Source organism: Lipotes vexillifer, unplaced genomic scaffold (assembly GCF_000442215.2).
Source record: "Lipotes vexillifer unplaced genomic scaffold, Lipotes_vexillifer_v1.1 scaffold169, whole genome shotgun sequence".
Lineage (NCBI taxonomy): Eukaryota > Metazoa > Chordata > Mammalia > Artiodactyla > Lipotidae > Lipotes > Lipotes vexillifer.
The window spans coordinates 492013-519884 of NW_006793375.1; the positions used below are offsets into that span (position 1 = coordinate 492013).

At 44.5% G+C, this 27872-nt stretch overlaps 1 protein-coding gene across 1 annotated transcript; it reads right to left on the reverse strand.

The window, feature by feature from the left end:
• Positions 1-1580: 1580 nt before the first annotated feature.
• CA5B (carbonic anhydrase 5B) lies at positions 1581-27543 on the reverse strand. Its single transcript, XM_007466337.1, is given in 8 exon segments — positions 1581-1775; positions 7101-7256; positions 8321-8385; positions 10829-10868; positions 10870-10950; positions 14505-14755; positions 22780-22966; positions 27511-27543. Coding segments are annotated over 8 exon segments (1008 nt in total).
• Positions 27544-27872: the final 329 nt, after the last annotated feature.

Below are 27872 nucleotides of genomic sequence, written 5' to 3' on the forward strand. Positions count from 1 at the left end.
CCCTATTATTATAGCAAAAGTCTTCTAAATGTTTATTTATTTTATTATTTATTTATTTTATTTTGGCTGCACCAGGTCTTACTTGTGGCATGCAGCTTCTTAGTTGCGGCATGCAAACTCTTAGTTGCGGCATGCATGTGGGATCTAGTTCCCTGAGCAGGGATCAAACCCGGGTGCCCTGCATTGGGAGCGTGGAGTCTTACCCACTGGGCCATGAGGGAAGTCCCTGCAAAAGTCTTCTAAACCACTGTATAAATTAGGAGATTTATGTTGATCGCCTGCCTCGCACAGAACCTCAACTAATGAAATAAAGTTCAGATAGTTTTAAAGGGAAGTCAAGATAGTTCTGTCATTGTGGAAAATATTATTGTATTCTATGAAACAATGTATAAACAATTCAAAATAATATTATAAACCATAGACTATTATATTACTAGCCTTTTGAAAAGTATTTCTGTAAATGGATCATGAAAGAATTTTAAGTTCTAGGCACTTAGAGCTTTTTCTTTAAAATATTCTGCATATGCTTTCTATATGATCAAGCCTTTAAGTAAAACATCTGACTTTCAGAAATGCAAAAGTATTTCCGGATATAAGTAAACCCTTGTGTCTTTTAGGATTACAAAATATTTTTTCTTTTTTTTAAAAATAAATTTATTTTATTTTTATTTACTTTTGGCTGCGTTGGGTCTTTGTTGCTGCGCGCAGGTTTTCTCTAGTTATGGCGAGCGGGGGCCACTCTTCATTGCGGTGCGCGGGCTTCTTATTGCAGTGTCTTCTCTTGTTGCGGAGCACGGGTTCTAGGCAGGCGGGCTTCAGTAGTTGTGGCACACGGGCTCGGTAGCTGTGGCTCACGGGCTCTAGAGCGCAGGCTCAGTAGTTGTGGCGCACGGGCTTTGTTGCTCCTCAGCATGTGGGATCTTCCCAGACCAGGGTTTGAACCCATGTCCCCTGACTTGGCAGGTAGATTCTTAACCACTCCTCCACCAAGGAAGCTCACAAAATATTTTTTCTATATTATAAATTGATAGTAAGTAATCATGTCCTGTACTAGTAATGACAAGTGAAAATCGAGGCAAATATACCCATTGAGAAGGCCTTATAAAAGAATACTCATTCATGTTTTAAAATAAAATATACCTAAAACCATAGCCAATGTTCAGCCAAGAAGTACCAATCTGGGTCCTGTGGCTGTTTCTGAAAAGCCTGCATTCTGGATGGTCAGTGTCTGTGCCTTACCAGTTGTTAAATATTTTGATTATCATCCCTACTTATAACTCTGTAGAACCACCAATTGATAAACATATCAATAAAAAGACAGCTCAAAAATGTCACACATAAAAAGACATTACAATTACCAGCAGGTTGCTATAAGAGAAATTTGTGTCTCTTGCTGGTACTTCAGTGATAAACATCATTATCAATAAAAGTAAGAATTTGTTTACCAAAGAGCTTCCCTCAAAGACTAAGGAGCGCTGCCATACCAAGAAAGGCACATCCATAATTATTAAATGCAGGCATTTAGAAGAGTCTAGTTAGCAATTTTTAAAGAACTAGTATATATTTAAGCAAGATACCACCTAGATAATGGCGTCTAAGGGGGTCACTTGGCTGGTAGACGACTTGGGTTTTGCTTGTATGTTCAGCACATAGTCGTGAGGGAAGGATGAGCTGACAGTGCAGTTCATTAGGGGCTGAAGGGGGCGGAAGTTGTTCACCATTCTTTTCTCTTTCTCCCCCTCAGAAGTGAAGAGCAGGGTCCGAAATTGCTCAAGCTAGAAACAGAAACAGGAAGCATAAATAATTTCAATAGAAAAACAGCTTTACTTCATGAATAAATTACTTTCATTTTTACTACCCTGAAACATTCATCTAAAATTGGATACAGAAGGAGAATTTATTTCTGGGCAGGAATCCCTTCACTGCTGGACAGGAAATAAAATGTTGTGTGAGGAGAGTAGCAGGACGTGGTGAAGCCAGTGGGGCACTTGGGATCCAAAGACTGGCGGTCAAAGGCCCTGTCCCCCACTATTAGCCATGTGCCAAGTCCAAGTTACTTCATCTTTGGTTCTTAGAAACCTCATCTTTAAATGGGCACAATAGCCAGGCTACAGGATAATAAATAAAAGGCTTGATGCATATAGTAACAGTGCCAAAAATGTTTTGTTTTTTCAAAATTTAACTGAATCCTTAACATAACATAGTCTTGATTGCTTACCGCACCTGGGCATTGCGGACAAGGCAGTGCAGGTGGAGGTCTTAACAGGCAGTGGGGTGCCTTCTGCCAGCACTGTCCAGTAGAACTCTCCGCGGTGAAGGAAAGGTCCTATGCAGTGTTGATTACAGTAGCCACAAGCCACAAATGGCTGGCTGCTGAGCACTTGAAATGTGGCCATTGTGACCAAGAACTAAATTTTTAATTTAGTTTCAATTTAAATGTATTTATACTTAAATTTATATGCCCACACGTGTCTTGTGGCTAAGGTACTGAACAGTGCAGCTCAGTATAAAAGGAGTGATCCCAAATCAAAGGCTTGTTTTCCAGTGTGGCAGTAGCATCAATCAGTAGCCCCTTGGCTTTCTGAGCAACCATGTTATAGAACACTTGACTTCAAGCCAGCTGGAAAAGCTCTTTGTAGCATTTTTCCTCACTCAATCAGGCACACTGTAGCTACAGAGAGGACAGCCTAGGGCACAGCAGGCAAGCATGGGAAGTTTTGTTTGGATTAAAGACTTCAGGCCAAGTAGACCAGGGACAAGCACCAAACACAGTGACCGTACTTGCAAATCACACATATACTCTCATTAATTAGGAACATGTCTGACTAGTTCAGGTTTATTTTTATTTGGCTAATTGCAAAAGATTAGAAATAGCCCAAGTATCAATAATATATTTCATTAGAGCTGTAAAATGGGCTAGTATATAGCCATTAAAAATGATATTGGGGCTTCCCTGGTGGCGCAGTGCTTGAGAGTCCGCCTGCCGGTGCGGGAGGCGCGGGTTCGTGCCCCGTTTCGGGAGGATCCCACGTGCCGCGGAGCGGCTGGGCCCGTGGGCCGTGGCCGCTGGGCCTGCGCGTCCGGAGCCTGTGCTCCGCAAATGGGAGAGGCCACAACAGTGAGAGGCCCGCATAACGCAAGGAAAAAAAAAAAAAAAAAAATGATATTGAAGGTAATGTTTATTATCTATAAAATGTTCCACACATCACCGAGTGAAAAGAGCAACAAAATGGCATGTACAGAATGATTCCATTTTGTTCAAAAAATTGTATATATATATAGATGAAAGAACAGAAGGATTTATGTGTATCTGTATAAGTAAAAGACCAGAAGAATTTATCCAAACAATGATTAACACTTAGTGGTAAGATTGTAGGCAACTAGGATTATTGATGACAGCTAACATTTTTTTCTTACTGAATTTTCTATGTTGAAATTTCATTTGAAAAGTCCTCGCATGGGCCACTGACCCTCTGATTTATTTATTTAATTTATTTATTTTTCAGTGTTATGTCAATTTTTAAATATGAAGGATAGTAGCAGAATAAATGTATAGGCCACCAAGCCCAGGCTTATGAGCAAACTCTGTATTCTGTCATTTGTTTATGGTGGTTTTCATGACGCAGAATTTTTTTTTTTTTTTTTTTTTTTTTTTTTTGCAGTACGCGGGCCTCTCACTGCTGTGGCCTCTCCCGTTGCAGAGCACAGGCTCCGGACGCGCACGCTCAGCGGCCATGGCTCACAGGCCCAGCCGCTCTGCGTCACATGGGATCTTCCCGGACCGGGGCACGAACCCGTGTCCCCTGCACTGGCAGGCGGACTCTCAACCACTGCGCCACCAGGGGAGCCCGACACAGAATTTTTTTTTTTTAATTATGTAGTCTACCTTACCAGTTGCTATCTCTGTGACTTCTGGTTTTGATATATGGTTAGAAAAGCTTCCTCCATTTGGACGTATGAAAAGATTTTCCTATGCCTATCCTAGTACTTTTATGGCAGTATTTTTAACATTTAATATGTCTGGAATATATTCTTGTGTAAGGTTTGAATGGTCAATCCAACTTTTCACCCCCAAATGTCTGCTCGATTGTCCCCATCGCTCTTACTGAATAATCTCATCTTTCCCTTTCACTGGGCTGAGATGCAACCTTTATCATAAACTAAATTCTCATATGTACTTGGACATATTTCTGAATCTACAGTTTTCATCCTGTGATTGATCTCTTTATTTGTGTACCAGTACAGCACTATTTAACTATTGAGGCTTTATAAGTTGGTTGATTTAATCATCTTTCATTTTCTCTTTCACAGTTTTCCCTGGCTCTTTATTTATACTTTTCTTTTTTCACATGAGGTTAAAAGTAGCATACCTATTTTAAAATCCTGTTGGTATGGGCTTCCCTGGTGGTGCAGTGGTTTAGAATCCACGTGCCAATGCAGGGGACACAGGTTCAAGCCCTGGTCTGGGAAGATCCCACATGCCACGGAGCAACTAAGCCCGTGTGCCACAACTACTGAGCCTGTGCTCTAGAGCCCACAAGCCACAACTACTGAGCCCGCATGCCACAACTATTGAAGCCAATGTGCCTAGAGCCCATGCTCTGCAACAAGAGAAGCCACCGCAAGGAGAAGCTCACATACCACAACGAAGAGTAGCCCCCGCTTACCACAACTAGAGAAAGCCTGCATGAAGCAACGAAGACCCAATGCAGCCAAAAAAAAAAAAAAAAAATTTTTTTAATAAATTTATATTAAAAAATCCTATTGGTATATTTATCGGGATTACATCAAATTTATGAAGAATAAACAATTCATGGCCAATAACAACTTACGGAGAATTGACATCAAAGGTGTCTATGATGTCTTCCTATTCAATAACATGGAATGAATTTTATCAACTCAAGTCTTTTGTGTCCTTCAGAAATGTTTTAAGTTTTCTTGTTAAGCTGATTCCAAGGTATTTTGTATTTTTTTCCATTATAAATAGCATTCTTTCTTCCATTATATCTTTTTTTAAATTTATTTATTTTATTATTATTTTTGGCTGCATTGGGTCTTTGTTGCCGCGCGTGGGCTTGCTCTAGCTGCGGCGAGCAGGGGCTACTCTTCGTTGTGGTGCGCAGGCTTCTCATTGCAGTGGCTTCTCTTGTTGTGGAGCACGGGCTCTAGGCGCGTGGGCTTCAGTAGCTGTGGCTCCCAGGGTCTAGAGCGCAGGCTCAGTAGTTGTGGCACTCGGGCTTAGTTGCTCCGCGGCATGTGGGATCTTCCCGGACCAGGGCTTGAACTCGTGTCCCCTGCATTGGCAGGCGGATTCTTAACCACTGAGCCACCAGGGAAGCCCTCCATTATATCTTTTAACTGATTGTGATTTATACATGTCCAGTGTACTGATTTCTAGAAATTAATATTGCACTCCACTAATTACTCAGTTATCTTTGCAGTAGTTCTTTTTATTGTTTTTCTAATTTATTTTTTCTTTTCTGGTCTAATTATATTGACTACTTCCAAAATGTAACTTCAGTTAAAATTTAACATAGTAATACTCTTTTCCGTATTAAGCATACTATATACTTTAGAACTGAGATCAATCTCTTTTATCAAGTTAGGGAAGTCTCCATACATTCCTGTTTTATTGAAAATTTTTTAAAAAACTGAATGTTGAATTTTGCTAGTGCTTTTTAAGAATCTATGGAAATGATTATTTTTTAAATATATTTAGATTCACTGATATGATGAATTAATATTCGTAATATTGAACCATCCTTGCATTACTGGAATAACTATTACTTGGACAAAATATATATTTCTTTTTTTTTATTATTTATTATTTATTTTTGGCTGTGCTGGGTCTTAGTTGTGGCATGCGGGATCTTTTTTTTCAGTTGCAGAATGTGGACTCTTAGTTGTAGCATCTGAACTCTTAGTTGACGCACGCATGCAGGATCTAGTTCTCTGACCAGGGATTGAACCCGGGCCCCCTGCATTAGGAGTACGGAGTCTTACCACTGGACCACCAGGGAAGTCCCTTTTTTTTTTTTTTTTAAATTGGAGTATAGTTGCCTTACACTGCTGTGTCAGTTTCTGCTATACAGCAATGTGAATCAGCCATATGTGTATATATATGCCCTCTTTTTTGGATTTCCTTCCCATTTAGGTCACCACAGAGCACTAAGTAGAGTTCCCTATGCTATACAATAGGTTCTCACAAAGTATATATTTCTTTTAAGGTACTGCTGGCTTCTGTTTATAAAATATTATTTTAGCTTTTTTTTTTTTGGCCATGCCATGCAGAATTTGGGATCTTAGTTCCCCAACCAGGGATCGAATCCGTGGCCCCTGCATTGGGAGCGTGGAGTCTTAACCACTGGACTGCCAGGGAAGTCCTTATTTTAGCTTTTTAAAAAACATCCTTCAGACATACGAGTCTGTACATTTTTTTTTTTTTTCGGTCTGATCTTTGGTGGGTGTTGGTGTCAGTTATCCTGGCTTCATAAAAAAGGTTCTGGAACCTTTTGTTCTTGTGAAAATGCTTTGTGATTAATTAAAATCCCATAAAGCAAGCATAAGCAAATATTATTGCAGTTCACTTATGTTATGAATTAAATAGAATATGTGTATTAACATAATAATCACCACTTAGTTGCTAAGGAAAAAATAGACTCCAGGGTCAAAACAACTGACTTAAAATTTCTGGACAGACATTGTTGGGTTCTGCTTTTATCCTGAGGTTCCATAGCAAAATTCCCTTAAAGATTTTAAAGGGTTTGAGCACATCCATTTTCAGCCTTCATTCTTCCTTTTGAAAGGGTCTTGTTTATATAGAGATTTGTATTTATATATAAAATATACAATGCATAAAACATATGTCATTGCCAAATATGGAAGTAAAAAGCTTATGTTTCCTAAGTTTTACCTCTTCTCTCTAGTTAATTTGAAGCATTTCCTAATTCATATCCAAATTAACACAAGATGTTAGCACATTTTAATAAAAATGTATGAGCATTACAAGATGTTAAAAACTGATGCCAAAGTTTGAGCCCAGCCTTGTTTTAAAGGGGCAGACTAGACTTTCCTTACATAGAAATGTGGAAAGAACGTACCTGATCATGATCAGCCTCTATGGGCTGCTTCTTAATGATCCAAGTGACAGACTCAGAGAGTGGCGGGATAGTCAGGGACCCTGAGTAGGTCCAGTAATCTGGGCAGGTAGGCATCAGACAGGAAGGGTCGAATGACCCAAATTCCACAAGCATGTCCTGGCCAAGAGAAGGGGTCATCGAGTTATCATTTTATGCTGAAAACCACTCAGGAATCAGATGATGTGGTGATGATTCTAGGGGAGTCTGAGGACCAGCAGTGGTCCAGATGAGCTCCAGGTACCTCTGGGCACCTTAGGACAGAATCATACCCATGCTTTGTTCCTGCAATTAACCATGTATTTCTGATAGTCCTCAGTGGGAACACAGCAAAAATCATTTTCTCCCTCCGTTCTAGTGAGCTTATAGCAGGTGCTCTCCTCTGAACTCTTTGGGAGGCATTAGGTGGTAGCTGGTGCATAAACAAGGAGGCTTTTCCTTTTCAAGAGAGACTAATAGAATTCACCTTTCTAAAATGCAGTGCAAATTATGAGGAGACAGGATCCTGGACAGAGAGAGGGACAGGGGAAAAGGGAGGGAGAGAGAGGAAAGGAGATGGGGGTGGAGTGGGGGTGGGGATGGGGGAAGGAGGAGGAAAAGGAAGGAGATGGAGAGGGAGGGCAGGGTGGAGACAGAGGCAGGGAGGGGAGGGAAGACAGACTTGCAGAGAGCAGCCCCTCTGGGATTCTGAATATTGAACAATTAACCTTGATGGCTGGACAGAGGTATCCACCCTGAAGGATGTGGGTAATTGTTCTGTAAAGCTGGACAAGCCAAGTTTCTGTCAGACTTTTCTGTGCCCCCTGCCTATGGGAGGGTAGCTAGAGCCCAGAAGGCTTCCCTGAGTGTTTGCACAGGACTGAGAAGGAGCAGGGGTCGGGATCAGAGGAGGGGACTCATGTTCCTGAGTTTCTGAGTGCTCAGTGGCATGGCAGCCAAACCAGAGCCGCCGTCTGTGCCCACCAACAGGATCACGTCTGTTCTCTGCAAAGCGTCCCAGGGCCAGGGGCTCTCTCAACACAAGCATCATAAATGGCAAGTTGTCTTAAGGGGCAGCTTTCAAAGAGAGCCAGAATTACACTGAGGTGAATTAACATTTTCCCTTTCAAAGTGCCATGTTAGCGTCTCCACTCTGAGATTAAAACATAAAATATATTTCAAGTGATTTAGGGGGAAAAAATTACCTCATGTGTAATTGATGCCATAGTATCCACCAATTTCTGTAGCTCTTTATGATGTTTGCCTAGCTAAAGAACAATAGATGAGAAAATATTAAAAACAATTGACATCTCACTCTAGAATTGTAATAGAACGTGAATTAAAATCAGACACCTGGACTTCCCTGGTGGTGCAGTGGTTAGGAATCCACCTGCCAATGCAGGGGACACGGGTTCGATCCCTGTTCTGGGAAGATCCCACATGCCATGAAGCAACTAAGCCCGTGTGCCACAACTACTGATCCTGCACTCTAGAGTCTGCGAGCCACAACTTCTGAGCCCACGCACCACAACTATTGAAGCCCACATGCCCTAGAGCCCGCACGCAACTACTGAGCCCATGTGCCACAACTATTGAAGTCCACGCACTCTAGGGCCCACGTGCCACAACTACTGAAGCCTGCGCACCTAGAGCCCGTGCTCCGCAGCAAGCGAAGCCACCGCAATGAGAAGCCCATGCACTGCAACGAAGAGTAGCCCCCGCTCGCCGCAACTAGAGAAAGCCTGCACGCAGCAACGAAGGCCCAACTCAGCCAAAAATGAATTCGAAAATAAATAAATAAAACATATTATAAAAAAATAAGATAAAGTCAGATACCTGATGATTACCTAAAAACAATCCACAGTACTGGAACTGCACTTAAATTGACAATTTAGAATGTTATAAACATCACTGAGTGAAAGTAGATACAAAACAAATGAGCAGGCTGTTTGCTGATAGGCTGGAACCCACAGTCTGCAGGAAAAGGTGTCCCTTACTCCATTAGCTTCCCCCTCTGGGTCTCACTGGTGCTTGGCGCACAGAGGCTCTGGAGGCTGAAGCTGTCAGGGCAAGCCAGCACGTAGTAAGGCCCAGCTTTCAGTTCAGGCCCCTGAGTCCTGAGGAGCTTCAGTGCAATAACTATGTTTTCCAGTTTCTATATCTGATGCTTTGATATCTGAGGCCTTGCTGATGCTAGAGGGATCACCTCTCCCAGGGTTAGTCAATTGCTAGAGAGAACAAACAGGGAGCATGCCTTTCATATAAAAACCAACCAAGCCAGAGCTCAGACCCCAATGACTTCCTTTTTGGGATTCTTAATACTCTGAGCTACTATTCCTCTGCCCTAGTCGCCCCAGGTCCACATACCAGACAACTGGGGGAAGCCTCTATGCCCAGAGCCTGCTGAAATTATCCAAAGTGGCCAATCCTAAGCCTGCTTATGTTGTCTCACCCATTCCTTCCCATAGAAACCACAACAAAGGTTCTGTCCATGTCTTCTGCTCCCTCTGCCTCCTGACCACCCCTGGTGCTTCCCCATGTGGCCGTGCATGGCATGCCATGTCTCCTCTTTTTGGGTATTCGTGAGTATAATAAAATTCTTCCTTCATGATAGCCATTTCCGTGTCTGTGTGTCTTACCATACTTGACTAGACTAAAACCTGGGTATCCTTAAAACACTCAGCATCCAGAGTAGACTAAGGCAGGGAGCCTGCAGGAGGCCTGTACCTATGGAATCTGCAGGAGCTCAGAGGTGCTGTGCAGAGTATGGTCCACAGATCTCCAGTCCAGTTCTCCAGGTGCTAGCTGAGTGACCTGGCAGGAAAGCACTTAATCTCACTGACCTTTACTTTCTCCATCTAAAAAACGGAGATGAGGGTCCACCACAGAGACTTCTATGGGAGATAAATGAAGCATTCAGCAAATGTATAGTCACATCACACTCTTAAGTGTTCCTTAGTTTCCCTTAGTTGTTTGCCTTTATCTTTTTACTCCATTTAAAATACATTCTTATCAAATCTCACATTTTAACTGATATTTATTTAGTATTATTTGCTTTTATCCTTTTATACCAGTGCCTAAAGATAGAAATGTAATGCAAACCACAGAGGTAATTTTAAAACTTCTAGGAGCTCCATTGAAGAAGTTAAAAAAAAAAAAACACAGGTGAACTTAATTTTGAAAACATTTTTATTTTACCAAATATCTTCAAAATATTGTCATTTCAACATATAATCAATGTGAAAAGTTACTAAGTCTTGAAAATATGTTGTGTATTTAATACATACAGCACATATCAATTTGGATGCTAAATTTTCATCAGAAATACTTGATTTGTATATTTTACACTTGAAAATGTAGATAACATACCGAAGCTGTCCCAAACATTTTTAAGTTTTCCAATAACTGAATTGTCAGTTCCTAAATTTAAATGACAATCAACTGAAGCAAAATTTAAAATTCATTTCCTCACGTACAGTAGCCACATTTCAAGTGCTCAACAGCCACACATGTCTTGTGGCTACCATATTGGACAGCCCAGTTTCATACCATTTGAAATATATTCTTAACAGTCTCGTATTTTAAGCATTGTTTATCTTACCAATGTATTGATCCCCATATTCTTAAAGTAAATAACAATATTCTAATGTTCTATCTTTTCATTCTAGAATACAACACATCATTTAAACTTGGTAAGATTTTTTTTAATATTTTAAAAAATATTCCTACCATAGCCAAACCATCTTCCTCCAGTTGCTGCATCCTCAAAGCTTTCAAATTGGATTGCATTCTGATGTACCAAGTACAGTTGAAACACCACTAAAAGAATTACTGCCTGACCATATAAGATTGCTCCAAAATAATTCAGCAGCCTTATTCAGCATACACTATTTAAACATGTTTCCCTACCTAAAATAAAGCCACTGGGAAAAACATGACAATCTGATGCAAAATGAGATAGAAATAAAGAACAGGAAGAAACTTATGCAGGAGCAGCAATTAATTCCATGTGGATTAATATTACTTTGGAATAAAGGGATTTATCTGGGGAGAAAATTTTTTTTAATTACATAGTAAAGTGAGTAACATTTCAGTGAGGGATCAACATTTGTTCATTCCCATCTTGATTTGCAGGAAATACTAAAATCCAAAATCTGTTTGCATCAAAAGGAGAGAAGATGCTTATCTTGAGAGAAACAGATTCTCCTTATGGGAATTGGACAGGAGTTGAAGACACATTTCTTTTTTGAGGGGTAACCACTTAAAATGTGTTTCTTTCTATCTTTAATGTAACATTTAAAATTAAATTAGGGGAAAAGTTGTAAGAAGAAATTTTTTTTTTTTTTTTTGCGGTACGTGGGCCTCTCACTGTTGTGGCCTCTCCCATTGTGGAGCATAGGCTCTGGACGCGCAGGCTCAGCGGCCATGGCTCACGGGCCCAGCCGCTCCGCGGCATGTGGGATCCTCCCGGACCGGGGCACAAACCCGTGTCCCCTGCATTGGCAGGCAGACTCTCAACCACTGCACCACCAGGGAAGCCCTAAGAAGAAATTTTATTTCCTTATATGCTCCCTATACTTCCCTACAAATTATCCTTGTCCATCATTCATGAACTTTCTGGCATTGCCATCCCCAGAACCTCCCAAGTGAGACACCTCAAGGACATGGTTAACTTTGCCTTCTCCTCACTTGAAGCCTTCTCATCTCCAAGTCCTGTTGCTTTTATTTTAAAAATGCTTGTTAAGACTTGCTCTCTTTCGACTGCCACAGCCTTCATTTAGGCTCCCACCGTCTCCCATGTGGATTAAGCTGTCCTGCACGGTTGCCTGGGTCAATCTCAAAAAATAAAGCAATTGACCATTTATTTAGATGATATCATGCTATGCCACTCTGTTTAAAAATAACCAGTGTCTCATAAGCCTGCCTTCCACCTACCCTCTTTTTAAAAAACTATATATATTTTTAAATTTTATCTTATTTATTTATTTATTTATTTTTGGCTGTGTTGGGTCTTCGTTGCTGCGCGCAGGCTTTCTCAAGTTGAGGTGAGTGGGGGCCACTCTCCATTGTGGCACGCGGGCTTCTCACTGCGGTGGCTTCTCTTGTTGAGGAGCACAGGCTCTAGGCGCATGGGCTTCAGTAGTTGTGGCACACAGGCTCAGTAGTTGTGGCTCACCGGCTCTAGAGCGCAGGCTCCGTAGTTGTGGCGCACGGGCTTAGTTGCTTCATGGCATGTGGGATCTTCCCGGACCAGGGCTCGAACCCATATCCCCTGCAATGGCAGGTGGGTTCTTAACCCCTGCTCCACCAGGGAAGCCCTCCACCTACCCTCTTAATCTTCAGTGATCACCCATCTTCCCACTTCTTCCCATAACACACATTCTCATTCTGGCCACTTTGGGTTTTGGCCACTTTCTGAACATCTGCTTCTGTACATGGTTTTCCTTCAGTCTGGAATGCCCTTCTAATCCTCTTGGCAAACTCCTTTTCATCTTTCAATACCCAACACAAATGTCCCCTCCTTAGTGAAATCATCGTAGACTCCTCTGAGCAGTCTACATCACACCCTCCTCTTGGTCCCACAGCACTTTTAGAAACCCTTCTTCAAATCACACTTGCTTTATCATTTTAATTTAATGTGTGCTTCTGTCACTAGACTTTGAACTCTGGGAGGTCAAGAATCGAGTTGTTATTCCTAGCACTCAGTGCAATGTCTGACACATGGTTGGCACTTAGTAAATGTTGAATGAATAACGAAATACATACATGTTATTGGGTGACCACAAATATAAAAGGCCTTTTTCTTGCCCGACTAGGCTTTTGCCCTGTACAGTTGACCCTTGAACAACGCAGGGGCTAGGGGTGCCAACCACCTCACAGTTGAAAATCATCATGTTTAACTTTACAGTTGGCTCTCCTTATCCTCGGTTCCACATCTGTAGATTCAAGCAACAGCGGATGGTGTAGTACTGTAGTATGTAGTTATTTTTTAAAAACCCATGTATAAATAGACCTAAACAGTTCAAACCTGTGTTGTTCAAGGCTCAACTGTATTGCAATTTTATCATTTAAAATCTGACTAAATAGTATTGCTATTTAATATAAAAGTTACTTGTAAAGTCAGCAAGCAGAGGAACATTACCACATATTCAACACACACAGAAAATAAATTTCTAGCAAAGTTTTAACTTCATGCCCTATCTTCTACATCAGTTATAGAATCTATACACAGAGATATATGTATTAACAGAAAATACTGTTTATAGTAGTAGATGGAAATGTGCATAAAAATGAAAAGAGGGCTTCCCTGGTGGCGCAGTGCTTGAGAGTCCGCCTGCCGATGCAGGAGACGCGGGTTCGTGCCCCGTTTCGGGAGGATCCCACATGCCGCGGAGCGGCTGGGCCTGTGAGCCATGGCCGCTGGGCCTGCGCGTCCGGAGCCTGTGCTCCGCAAATGGGAGAGGCCACGACAGTGAGAGGCCCGCATAACGCAAGAAAAAAAAAAAAAAAAATGAAAAGAGACATTTTTCATACACTCAAAAAAGTCCAAGGATGATCCAGCAATCCCACTTCTGGGTATATACCCAAAAGAATTGAAAACAGCGTCTTGAAAAGATATTTGTACACCCATGTTCACAGCAGCATTATTCACAATAGCCAAAAGGCGGCTGCAACTCGAGTGTCCATGAACAGATGAAGGGATAAACAAAATGTGGTATATACAGCTGACCCTTGAACAACACGGGTTTGAACTGCGCGGGTCCACTAATACGTGGATTTTTTTTCCTAAAGTAAATATTCCAGTACTACATGATCCCCAGCTGGATGAATCCGAGAATATGGAGGAATGCAGATATGGAGGGCTGGCTATGAGGTATACTCAGATTCTCAACTTTGTGGAGGGTTGGTGCCCCTGACCTCTGTGTTGTCTACGGATTAACTGTACATACAATGGAATATTCTGCCTTCAAAAAGAAGGAAATTCTGACACATGTTACAATACGGATGAACCTGGAAACATTATGCTCAGTGAAATCATCCAGTCATAAAAAGACAAATACTGTATGATTCCACTTACATGAGGCACCCAAAAGTCAAATTCATAGAAACAAAAGGAAAATGTTCACTGCCAGGGGCTGGAGGGCGGGGAAAAATAAGGAGTTATTATTTAATGGGTACAGAATTCTGAGGATGGCTGGTGGTGACAGTTGCACAACAGTGTGAATGTAGTTAATACTACTGAACCATATACTTAAAAAAAGGCTAAGAGAGTACATTTCATGTTATGTGTATCACACAACGAAAAAAAGAGTCCAGTGAGTCCCGTGCCACTGCTAACAAAAGAGGTCCCCGCTCCCATGGAGGCCTTGCGATGTGGCCTGTGCTGACATGAAACTGTCCCTTTAACTCCAAATGAGACCACAGACAGGTCTGGCTCTCGCCTGAGTTATCTGCAGAGTCTTCAAGTTCCACGAGGAAGGAGTACCTGTTATTCCAGACGCGGAGGCAGGTGGTCAGGTCGTAAGAGACGGTGAGCAGTTCTAAGCCAGGATCGTAGACACTGTTCCTCCACCGGACGTTGATGGGCGACTGGCGCTCACCCCCCGGGACCAGGTCCACGCTCTCCCAGAGAGGGTGCACTAGGAGAAAGCACATGGGGGGCTGTCCTCGAGATGACACTAGCTGGAATCCCACTGGGGGGATGATATGGTCCCATGTAAGCGTGTATGCTGGGTTCACCTCTTTTGTGAGCCAGCTGTGAGGATTAGGCAGCCATCCTGCAAAGCCTGGGTAGAATGTTAGCGTTGCTAAGGTCCCTGGAGTCCTGCCACATGAATAGCTATGACACTGTATATATTAAGGTGTACACACACACTCTGTCCCACACGGGTGTTGATGACATCACTGACGGTGATTTTTCTACCAAAGAGTTAAGCTCCAGGTCTTTGTGGCAAGTCCTTGATAAATCTCAGGAAACGTCTTATAACAAAGAAAGAGCTATCCACACATGATGGATAGAACCCACATGTATAATTCGGGTGGTCCAGCTCTCTGCCCTTTAGAATCAGCACGGATGGGCAGAACCGAGACCAACAGGAAAGCTGGACAAAATACGAATCAAGATAAATCATTACCAACGACCTTCTGCACCTCACCCCACCACTGAGAATGAGTCTGAGGATTGGCGAAAGTGACAAGGCAGCTGCTGCTCAGTCAAACCCCCCTGTGCATGGCAGGGTCACTGGCACTCCACTTGTCATAAAAAAACAAGCTTGCCTCTGGTTTCCTCTTACAGAGGAGACGGTTCTCTTCCTGAGATAGCTGCCCAAAGCAGGACCTTAACCTTAGATTTTTTGGTACAAGTGCCCGAGCAGCATAGACACAGAGCGCTCCAAGGCAGTTTCTGGACCAGTGGTTCTCAAAGGAGGGAGCGATTCTGACCCCGGGGGACATTGGGCAATGTCTGGAGACACTCTCGGTGGTCAAAACTGTAGGAGGGTGCTACTGACATCTAGTGGGTAGAGGCCGGGGATGCAGCTAAACATCCTACGTATATAGGCTGGGCTTTCACAGGAAAGAATTACGTGGCCCCAAATATCATTAATGCCAGGGTTGAGAATTCTTGGTCTAGAGCAGAAAGCAATAGGCAAACTCAGGGCATTCCCTTTCCCCCCCCGACCCCGCTCAATTTTTTCGTATAATGCGGTAATCTCGTCTCTAGAGGGGTCTGAACCCAACGTTTTGGGTTTTCTCCCTTAGTGTAAAATAACTTCTGAACAACAAGAACTTACTTTAGAGAAGGAGGACTTTCTGTTTCAGAAATCTAAAATGAAAAATGCATATGAATTGGTACAATAGTCATATTGTTATCAGATTAGAATGCAAGTTCCTTGCAGGGAGGAGCCATACCTCCCTCCCTTTTTTTCGTGCCCTGTAGCGCCCTACTGGGTATATGCCCTTTGATTATTGATTATCCAAATGCTATTGTTGGGATAAAAAGCTGTATTTGATTAATTTTTTTTTTTTTTTTTTGCGGTACGCGGGCCTCTCACCGCTGCGGCCTCTCCCGTTGCGGAGCACAGGCTCCGGATGCGCAGGCTCAGCGGCCACGGCCCACGGGTCCAGCCGCTCCGCGGCACGCGGGATCCTCCCGGACTGGGGCACGAACCCGCGTCCCCTGCATTGGCAGGCGGACTGCCAACCACCGCGCCACCAAGGAAGCCCTGATTAATTTTTTTAATTGTTTTTTATTAATTTTTATTGGCGTATGGTTGCTTTACAATGTTGTGTTAGCCTCCACTGCACAAAATGAATCAGCCATACTGATTAATTTTTAATTTGATATTTTAAAACTTCCAGAAACCCCGAGAACAGCCATGATTCAGTCTTAAAGCTGCCCGCCGGCACAAAGAAACCTGACAACATTGTCCGCTCTGAGATGCTCAGACTGAGGCTGAGGGTTTGCGCATTCACACCCTTCAAAACCAGCTCGTGCGGGTCTCGTAAGGAGACTAGGGGAGAAGGGAATAAGGAGCAGATCCCCAAGACGATGCCCTCTTTCACCCAAATCGTCCCCCAGTTCATTCAGGAAATGGCCTAGAGTCTACTCTCTCACCCACACAAACACCAGCCCAAGGAAACTGGGCCTGTTCCTTCTGCTGCTCTTGTATGGTCATAACACCCCCGTCAGTTTGTATGCCCCTCAGTTCACAAGTTCAGCTTCCAGGTTTTCTTTCCCCCACCCACCTCCTCCTTTAGGAACCCAGAGCATCCCCCCACCAGGGAGCCTTTGGTCACTGTCCCCTTCGTGAAGCCAGCTTTTGCCCAGGGCTCGTTGTGCTAAAGATAAATTCACATTTTTGTTCTCTCCTCCCTTCCTCTGCCTGCATTTTAACAAAATACAGATTAAAATGATTTCTTGGTGGTTACTCAGACTTCCCCTCAAAGTCGGAAGGTGATTACGTGTTCTGACTAATGGAGCCTGCGTTCCCAGCTTCTTCTCGTGTGGGGAGAATGAAATAGAGAGAGTGATTCTGTCAGCCATGGTTTAAGGGCACGACGCCACACTGTCGTTAGGAAGGTCACTAATGTAACACTGAGGGCAACACAGTCCCTTTAGATTCCACAGTGAGGATGTGCTCAGCTTTAGTTCCTCTTTACATGACTGGTCCTGTCTTCGATTTTTGTGCTTGTACCACCTTCAGCTCCAGCCTCGGGGGTGTCCGTCTTTCGGGATCATTCCTGTCTCAGCCCCTCAGTTCCTGCTCCTTCTCAGAAATCAATCTCCCCTCATTCAGCTCAGGGCTGGCTCCTCTTCTTGGCTTAATTGTCACCTCTTCAGCAAAAGTGTCACCTCTGCACCTCCCTATCCTCTTATGCGATCCCCTCTTGTTTTTTATTAATCATAGCATTCTGATCTTTTCCTTCAAATCGTTTATTACATGGGTATGATGATAAGTATATGCATATATGCTTAGTTATCTGCACCCTCACGGCTCTGCAAGCCCCATGAAGAACTGAGCTGGCTTTTAGTCCCTGCTTGTGGATTGAATGTATAAGATAAAGAGCATTACTGGGAAGGGGTCATTCCATTTTATCTTTATTTCCTTTTACTCTGCTGAGTGCCGCATTGTTTTCTCCTTAAGGATCTTTGAGGTTTATCTCTTCTTTGTCCAGCCCATGACCACCAGCCTCATTCAGGCCCCTGTACCACAGACTTTTCCTCAAGGAAAGGTCCTCTTGCTCACTTTTCCTCCTCTCTTACTCCCCTCTACTGTGTTTTGCCATCCATCAGTTTTCCTAAATTACCACCTTCATCATGTTGTTCCCATGTTAAAGACTATGTGAAGTCCAAGCTTCTGCATCCAAGCACCGAGGTTTTCCTAGTAGGAACCCACCTCGCCCATCTAATTTTATTTCTCCTCATTCTTCCCAAGCTCTGGTCTTGCCACGCTATTCCAGAACCTTGCCAGGCTACTCCCCTTGGTCAGTCAGTGAGAAGTGCTGAAACTGTAGGATACCCCACTCGGCTTTGAAGACTTAGGACAAAATCCTGTAAACTACCTCACTAATAATCTTTATATTGATTACATGTTACAGTGATAATATTTTGGATATAGCGAGTTAAAGTATACAACTAAACTCAATTTCACCTGTTTCTTTATCCCTTTCTTAGTGTGACTGTTAGAAAATTGAGAAGTGTCTATGTGGCTCGCATTATGTATCTTTTGGACATTATTGCTCTATACCGTCACTAGCTTTCTCTCCGGTGCCTTGCCCTGTACTGTCCTTTTTCTTGAGATGGGCTATTTCCTCATCAAATTGAACACCATCCTAGCAGGCCTAGGGCTTATTGTGGTGATGGGATATACAGGGACCCTCCATGTGACTTTGTTGGGGATGGTCACAGAATCACAGATTGCCTTGTTAGAGCATCAGGGTTGTAAAAGGCAGTTTCATGCTGAGCCCAGGTAACCACAGCATCACATGCAGTTACCAGTGCAGGAGACTAAGGCCCACGTTTCCTGGTGGTCAGTTCAGGGCTATTTGTTAGTTCACTGTAGCTGCAGATACCCCTGAGGCCGTTACTGTAATTCCAGAGGGCTCTTAGTAGGTCCACTGTTTCTCAAGATTATTTGAAAATTAATGGAAGACAACACAGTCTGGGTATCCCAGCCTATATTATCTGGGGATTAACAGAATCTTCTGTGAAGACATTGCAAAACAAACTTTTGAATACTCTTGTTCTCCAGGCTTTATTAGTGTCCTTCAAAATGAATTGGAGAAATAATAGAACAGTTTTCTAACACAGTTCAGTTATAATATAGACTTGTCCTGTTAAAAAGAAGTTTCTCTGATGATGGAAATATAGTAAGTGCTAGCCACAGGTGGCCATACAATTTGAATATATTTACATGTAAATACACACATGGGGCTAGTAGCTACATTTTATACAGTGCTATTCTACTGAGATTTGTCCTAAAAATAAATGTTCCTCTTACTTCTAAAACTAGGGAGATCATAAACGTTAAGAATCAATAGAATAATAACAAATCTGTACCATTTCCATTCTAGGCAACATTCTTTATATTTCATTAAATTAAAAATTAATATTATTAAACTTATTTCCCTATGGTCTAAGATCTCATGCCTAAATCTTTTTTTTTTTTTATTCAAGACCCATTTATTCTCTAGTTCTGCCCACATGGAGACATCCTCCTCGAAAAGGCGTTGAATCCTTCCGTTCACCTTAACACCTTGTGCTGAAGACACGGGTTCCGTGGTTTCAACTATGAGATCCACATTCTTAAAGCACTAGTTCTTAAACCTCATCTAGATTTCTCCCCTTGGATGGGGGGAGATGACCCAAACACAGAGAAGAACAGCTCAGGACTGTGGGCTCTGCTCGTCCAGAAGACCTTGCAGCTCCCCTGACCACCCGGCTGGAGCCAGGATTAAGGCCCTGAGACGAGGGGCGCCTGCTGCGCTGCCGCCCCCGCCTCCTGTCCTCTTCACTAGGCTGGTCGTCACCTCTAGTTTCCCTGGAGTTTGGGGATTCTAGACGGTCTCTGCTCACACTTCTGTATCACGCCTGCTGCCTCAGCACTGCTGATCCACACCAAGGGGGAAAAGCACACAGAACTGCTTTTCAGCACACCAACGTTCCACACAAAAGTTATTCTATAAGCCTGCAGGTTCTTTTTCATCAGAGGACATTCGCAAGGCCATGACTTGCCCTGGCTCCCCACTGCCCTTGCCAGCAGACTGGACATGCAGGGCGGCCATGCTGAGTGGTGCACACCCCCCTGGCTCCACTCAGGCGCACTCTCCTGGAGAGCTGAGGGCGGTGCCTTGGGCTCATCAGCAGGATCTGTCCCGAAGCCAGTCCTAGAGTGACAAGAGCCACACCTGCAGGTCTGTTCCACTGACCAGCCGCACAGGACCGAGCTGGGCCCACGGACCTTGGTCTGGATTGTGTTGGCTGGTCGTTCTTGCCTAGGTGCACAGGCCAACAGCCAGTGTCCTTCCTTTCCTGCTCATCACCGCACCAGCGGCTCACTGCTACCTGCTGCCGTCACACGCCTGGCAACCTCGCAACCTCGTGTTCCGGGGCCAGCCAAGAACTGAGACCCCAGCAGGCCCCTAGTCCCCAGCAGGCCAAGTCCCCATTAAACTACTGCTGCCTAGCCGTGTTCTCGAGGCTGCAGAGCCGGGAGAGTGCGGAGAGCATAGCAAGCAGCGGGCGCCCCCAGCCCCAGACCCGAGGTGCTCCGCGGAGGCGCCGGAACCTCGCCGCAGCCCCGCCCCCCAAACACAAACGACCTCTGCGCCCGCCTGTCCCGCGGACCCGGGCGCCCCTCCGACCACCGCGATCGAGGGTGGAGGCGCGGGGCTCGGGGCTCGGCCTGCGGCGGGCGCTGGGGCGGGCGGGGGACCCGAGCTCCAGCCCCGAGGCCATGCGACCCGCCAAGGCCACCTCCGTCCCCGCCGCCCGGAAACCCTAAATCTTTTTTATGTGACAGAAATTTAGGCTGAATTTCACTAGATGATACAAGAAAGTGATTTTATTTTCATCGTGGGTAATAGATGCAGGCTTTTATCTTTATCATATCACCAGTCTGCAGGGTTAGGACTGTCAACATTTACTGTCTGCCACTTGAGATCACAGCCAAGAGCAGTTTGAGTTGATGCCAGTGATTCCTCAGGGAGAGGGATGGTGTGGAGTGAAGGCAGAGCACAGGGCACAGGCCCCAGTGAAATGCTGTTTCTAAATTCGCTGCAGCCTCCTCCTTCAGTCACTCCCTACTCGGCTCCCGGATCCTAACAATGGTCAGACATCTGAGGGAGGGGCTGAGCATATGACAGTGATGAAGGTGGTGATGATGATAACGACTGTGGTACTAGAGGTAGCTGCCAAGGCCGAGTTTTCAGTGTGTGGCAGGCGCTAGCTAAGGACTTTCCACATTAACTAACCCTCAGTGGTCTTGCGTCACTCTGGGTCACAAGTGTATTGGACCTTCCGCTGGGATACTGAGCTTCCAGAATCAATGAGTATCGTCTTTACAACTAAACAGATGAGGGACCAGGATATACAAATAGGACATGCGCAGTGGCCCAGGGCAGCAAAGACCAAATATTCTCCTGGGGGAGACAAGGAGGGACAGAGTAATATTCGAAAACCAAAATCAAACGGTGACTGTGACCTGTTTCTTCTAGTAAGTTACAAACAAGAACATTTCATCTGATGTGGGAAATTAATCAAGAGAAGCCCCTACCTCCCTGAGCCAATACCTTCTGGGTTCTGTCAGCACTAAAAGGAGCAAACTATCCTAAAGACATGAGCATATTGGATTTACTTCCATCTTTCTGTAAATAAAAACAAATACTTTCTGTAAATATAAACAAACAAGAAAATAAGGAAAGCCCTCACACTCACACAAAATTTATTAACTAGATAAATATGACTACTTTTTTCCATTTTAAGCCTTAGACCACAAAGTGCCAGTGTTGAGAATAAGCCAGTCCAGGTAGGATGGGGGCCTGATGGTAGGAAGCCGCACCCAGCAACCAGAAATTTATTATGACTCAGACCAGTTCAGTTTAATGAGAACACAGTCAATATCGGAGGAAACAAACTTACAGTAAAAATATATTTATGAAGCAGTTTCAAGGCAATAGATTTAGCTAGATTAGCATTACTAATAAATCCCTTGTTTAATGTGCAAAACAGGGTCAAAGAGAGTAAGCCCAAGGAGGAAAAGTTGAGAAAGCTAGAATCTGGAAGCAAACCAACACTGGAAAACTCTGTGAATTCGCTGTGAATGGTGGAAAATATGTAACTACTTAGCAGATATGCTTAACCATTTCATTAAACTCCTGTCTCCACCAACACACACATTATCCTCTCCGATCATCTCAGGGGTCCTGTACTAGGGTTACTTGGCCCCCCCAGGGGACACTTAGGGATGCCATGCAGCATCTGCAGTGCACAGTCCACCCCGACAGCACAGGACGATACACCCCCATGGCAGTAGCGCCATGGTGTCAGGGAGGACCCTCTGCTGCCTCACTTCATCTGCTGGGTTCACAGAGGAGCTCACACTGGCGAGCTGGTCACCTAGAAGCCCCTCTTCTGAAATTTGTAACGAGGGATGGAATATTCCAGAGTATGAAGCTACTGAACTGCTTGCAAACATGAATATGCAAATTCCAGAATGTTCAGACTCACAGAAATAATTCGCAGTCCGTGGATCAATTTTAGTAAAAAGACAGTTGCTAACAAAAAACAATAAAGAACAGGTTCAAAGTATTTGAAACTTGGGACTTCTTTGACCTATTTCTGCATGACATCATTTTAACAAGTTAAAATTGGTGAAGAAAACACCTTTCCACACGGTACCGTGGTAATCATTTCACAGTATGTACGTGTATCAAATCATCATGATGTACACCTTAGACTTAGGTCAGTTATATCTCAATAAAGCTAGGGGAGGAAAAGGCTTTCCATATTTGAACAAACAGAAATAATGGGTTATCCTCTCAGTTCTCAAGGCATCTAATCCCAGTCTGGAATGCCACTGACATCAGAGCTGCAGACACTCAACACATGTGACTGTTAGGAAACAACCAGGCTTCTGCTCTCTCCAGGCAGCCATGTACTCACAGGCTCGGTTCCGGGTTTTGTAAGTACAGGTGTAGAGGCTGCAGGGCCTTGCTAACATGGACCTCGGAATCTGGAACCTTCTCCACTGTGCCTTGCATGGAGAGGCTTGAAGAATGACCCTCAGGCGACTCATCATCACCATCTTTAGCTTGAAGTCTTGATCAGCTCCCAAGTAACTTGAAGGAACCTAATAACCCAGAGCACAAGGAGGACAGAGGAAGAAAAGTCGCAAACAACAGAGGTGGCTGATCACGTGGAAAACATCATTCAGATTATTAGTATGGGGGAGGGGGAGGTAAATACAGCAGGAGTGGAGTGAACCAGGCAGAGGGTGGTAGGAGGTGAGGTCCAGAGGTAGTGGATGCCATATCAAGGAGACATGTAGGCCATTGTAAAGGCTCTTTCTCTAACTCAGGGTTTCTCAGCTTCGGCACTGTTGACATTTTGACCAGATAACTCTGTTGTAAAGGACTAGTCTTTGCACTGTAGCTTGTTTAACGGCACCCTTGGTCTCTACCCACTAGATACCAGTGGCACCTTCCTTCCGTTTGTGACAACCAAAAATGTCTCCAGGCATTGCAGATGTCCCTTGGAGAAGGGGAATCACCTCTGATTGGGAACCACTGTTCTAAGAGAAGTGGGAACACAATGGAGTTTTCGGAGTAGAGGAGGGACATACTCTGATTTACATTTTTTTTTTACATCTTTATTGCAGTATAATTGCTTTACAATGGTGTGTTAGTTTCTGCTTTATAACAAAGTGAATCAGTTATACATATACATATGTTCCCATATCTCTTCCCTCTTGCGTCTCCCTCCCTCCCACCCTCCCAATCCCACCCCTCTACGTGGTCAAAAGCACCGAGCTGATCTCCCTGTGCTATGCGGCTGCTTCCCACTATCTATCTACCTTACGTTTGGTAGTGTATATATGTCCATGCCTCTCTCTCGCTTTGTCACAGCTTACCCTTCCCCCTCCCCACATCCTCAAGTCCATTCTCTAGTAGAGCTGTGTCTTTATTCCTGCCTTACCCCTAGGTTCTTCATGACATTTTTTTCCCTCTTAGATTCCATATATATGTGTTAGCATACGGTATTTGTCTTTCTCTTTCTGACTTACTTCACTCTGTATGACAGACTCTAGGTCTACCCACCTCATGACAAATAGCTCAATTTCGTCTCTTTTTATGGCTGAGTAATATTCCATTGTATATATGTGCCACATCTTCTTTATCCATTCATCCGATGATGGACACTTAGGTTGTTTCCATCTCTGGGCTATTGTAAATAGAGCTGCAATGAACATTTTGGTACATGACTCTTTTTGAATTATGGTTTTCTCAGGGTATATGCCCAGTAGTGGTATTGCTGGGTCATATGGTAGTTCTATTTGCAGTTTTTTAAGGAACCTCCATACTGTTCTCCATAGTGGCTGTATCATCAAAAAATCTAGAAACAACAAATGCTGGAGAGGGTGTGGAGAAAAAGGAACACTCTTGCACTGCTGGTGGGAATGTGAATTGATTTACATTTTAAAAAGCTCATTCACAGTGCCCTACTGGAAACTGACCAGGATGGAAGAAAGAAGCAGGGAGCCCATTCAGGATAATCCAGGGGCTGGAACTAAGGATGTCACAGTGGACGTGGTAAGAAGTGGCTGGGTACTGGATGTATCTTGGGGATACAGCCCGTAAGATGTGAAAGAAAGCAGTCAGAGATGATTGGCAGATGCTTGGCCTAAACAACTGCAAGGATGGACTTGCCACGAACTGAGATGGGAAGACTGTGTATGGAAAAGGTTTTGGGTGGGAAATCAGCAGCTCAGATTTGGGCATGTGGAGTTTGAAATGAAATTCCAGTAATTCAAGTGAGGAAATATGGTAGAATATTCTACCTCATGGTAGAACGAGGATGAACCCCTGAACAAAGAAACAGAACCCGGCACAGGAGCTGGCGGGGAGGGAAAGATGGCACTTACTACTAATTCTATTGGGTTTGAGGTGCCAAGGGGGCAGGCGAGAGGAAAGATCTGGGGAGAGTTGGCAGTGCAGCTCTGGTGCTCAAGAGAGGTTGTGAATGAGGCTAGAGAGAGAAGGAAAATCCCCTCCCCCCAGGGGTAACAGGTGTATAGAGACCAACAAAATGGAGTGATTAAGGAGGCCAAGAGATGGAGAAGGAATGGTCAAAGGCAACCAAGGAAGGAATGGAGCATGAAAGGTCAGGGGCAAGGAGGGTTCCAGGGAAATCCTAATAGAAAGAAACTTGATTTAGCTAATGCTAGGCTACAATACATGTAACAATACGTGAGATTATTAATGTCCAGGTATGTGCTTCGGAAAGAAAGATGCTTATCAGAAAAACATTTATGAATTTGCACCTAGACTATAAACTGCAAAATTTAGCATTACAAATAAACTAATACTCATTATTAAATAGGCCCCAGGTGAACCCTGGAACGTATAAATGTAGAATACATTTTCTCAATAAGTTATATTTTGTTGTACAGCCACAGGAAAGGTGTGACCATGAGCTGGATGGGCCCTAGGAAAGGTAAGCTTTCTATGCTACATGCCCTTTGCTATCACTGATTATAAATGCTCTTGGATTTTACTTACACCGTCCTTATCTGCTGTTTTGCAGACAGAAATGTGTGAATGAACATATTCTAACAACCTTTGAGAATCACTTGTAGATTGTGTATTTATTAAATGCCTTGGCTCTTCAACTCTGCCTGGTTAAGCCATTTGTACTTATGCAAAACACCAAAAAAACCCCACAAAACAAAGCACAAAAACCTACTAAAGGTTACAGCTGCGTTGAAGAAAAATTCCTTGATTCTTATCAGATGGACCCTTCACTTTCTTGCCTTCAGATTTAGAAACGAAGACAGCGTTTTTGCAATTCTCTGAAATTTAAATTAGAAGTTATGTTTTCTTATCTTGACTGAGAAAGTTCAGCTTGCTCCTCACCCACTTCTCTATGATCCCAGTATAGGGTTGCCAAAGGTTACATTTCTATAATTGCTTAGCGCGCTGCAATTGCTCCAGCGCACTAATTGCTCCAGTGGAATTATATGAAATGCATTTCCCTCTTTCCATCAGATTTCCTCAATATTCATATTCAGTCAAAAGAACTCAACTCATTGTATTCCAACTACGAGTGGTGGCAGCCTTTTGCCTGGCTCCAGGGACAATGGGGCAGGCGTGCACAGGCACAGAAATGGTGCCCTTGCTGCTTTCAGCCTTTAGGTGTATTTCAGACCTGGTACTGAGTTTACAATTTCTGAGTGAAGTAGGAAAGCCCTAGAAAGTTGAAAGGTTTTCATTTCCAAAATACTCAAGAACAGTGTAGCTCTTTATCAGGACCCAGAAGGGAGAGTGGGGGCATGGGGCTGGGGAACATTGGTTCCCTGTGGACTTCAGTGCAGGCTGAGAACAGAGACCGTTCTGAGGGATGTGCAGGGGCAGCTTATGGGTAGCGTTTGGACAAGCTTCCTTCACCAGAGACTTCCAACTTCTCTCCATACTCCAGCAAGACTTTTAAGCAGCAGAGTGGAGATGACCAGACTGTCAGCAAAGGAAAAAGGGGAAGCAGAAAGCAATGTGGTTTTCAGTGGTTGACAGAGAATGAACTCTACTCGACATAAGGTGTACACATCTTCATTATCTCCCCATATTTCTCAAGCTTTCTCAGCAAAAATAAACAAGAGGGAATTACACTAATAACAACGACTTTCCAGCATCCTCTGAGCAGTAGCTTTCAACTCACGCCACAAAGAATTACAGCCACCAACAGCGTCTGTATTTGGTAGGTTCTTCCCCTCTAGCTCCAGGACGGGGCACAAAAGAAAAAGGATAGAAGAAAGAATTGAGGAGTAGAGAAGACTCAGCCTTGTCCACATGATATAGCTGCTGATCCCCTGCCCCGGGGGTGGTTGTGAATCTGTCCGTAGCCCTTGGTATAGTCAGGAAGAAAATCAACAACGCAGATATGAGTGAATCCAGTTTGCTGGGCCTCGGTTTCTGAAACTGCAACCCCCTTACTTCCCAGACTCTCTGGGACAGCTGTTCTACCTTTAAATGCCCAAAACCGTAAGGGGGTGTAGTTTTCTGGTGACCCTCAGCGCGGAGGAACAGGACTAGAGTAGAGATGGAGCGACTCCCTGCCTCCCCTACCCCCATCGTACGGAGAAGCCCCGCCGGGACTGTGGCCATCCTAGCGGGGCCAACAGCTGTCCCTCCTCCGGGGCCCACTGCAGCGCGTGATCGTGTGTATGAGAGGATCCCTGTTCTCTCTGCTAGCCTACGCTCCCCCGCTGCCCACGCTCCACATAGCCGCCGGCATATAACCGAACGTTCCCCAGAGCCGGAACCACTCTGTTCGCTACCGGGATGAGAAGCTCATGCGCGCGGCTATCTTGGCCACGCCCCCTTGTGCCTAGCCGCGCCCCTCACGCCGGGGCACGTCATTTCGCTTATTCACGTCACGTCCCCGCGCGCCCGGCCCACGTCCCGACGAAGCTTAAAGTCCCGCCCTGGCCACGCTGCCCGTGTCGGAGCCGGAACCCGTTTTCCACCCAGCTCTGCACCTGCTCTCTGTCCTGACTACGCCCCTGCTGCCATCGCTCCGAGCCTCCGGCCGCGGTCACGCGCCGGCGCGCTAACTTGGGCCCACCCCTGGCCTCGCCGTGGCCCCACCCCTCCTTGGAGCCGGACCATCTTTGTTGCACACCTTAGAACTGTAAAGCCACGCCCCCACGGACATGCCGCGCCCACGTTCACGGTAAGTCCTTACACTGCGCCTACACCAGGGCCCGCCTTTCTGTTACGTCACTTGTGTCCCATACGCTACTCCGTGGCCCCGCCTCTTCATCGACGTCCACGCCCCTATCCGAGTCCTTTCACATTCCTCTTATCCCCTGGGCCACGCCCGTTTCGCTGACCCCACGCCGCTCTCTTGTGCCCATTTCTCTGCTTTCCACTCTGGTAATTCCTCTGCCCACCTCTCCCGCAGTCTCGACCAAGCCTGTCTTGCCTTTACGAGCGGCTACGCACCGATTGAGTCCCACATTTTCAGGTCAAGCCTCTGTGCTA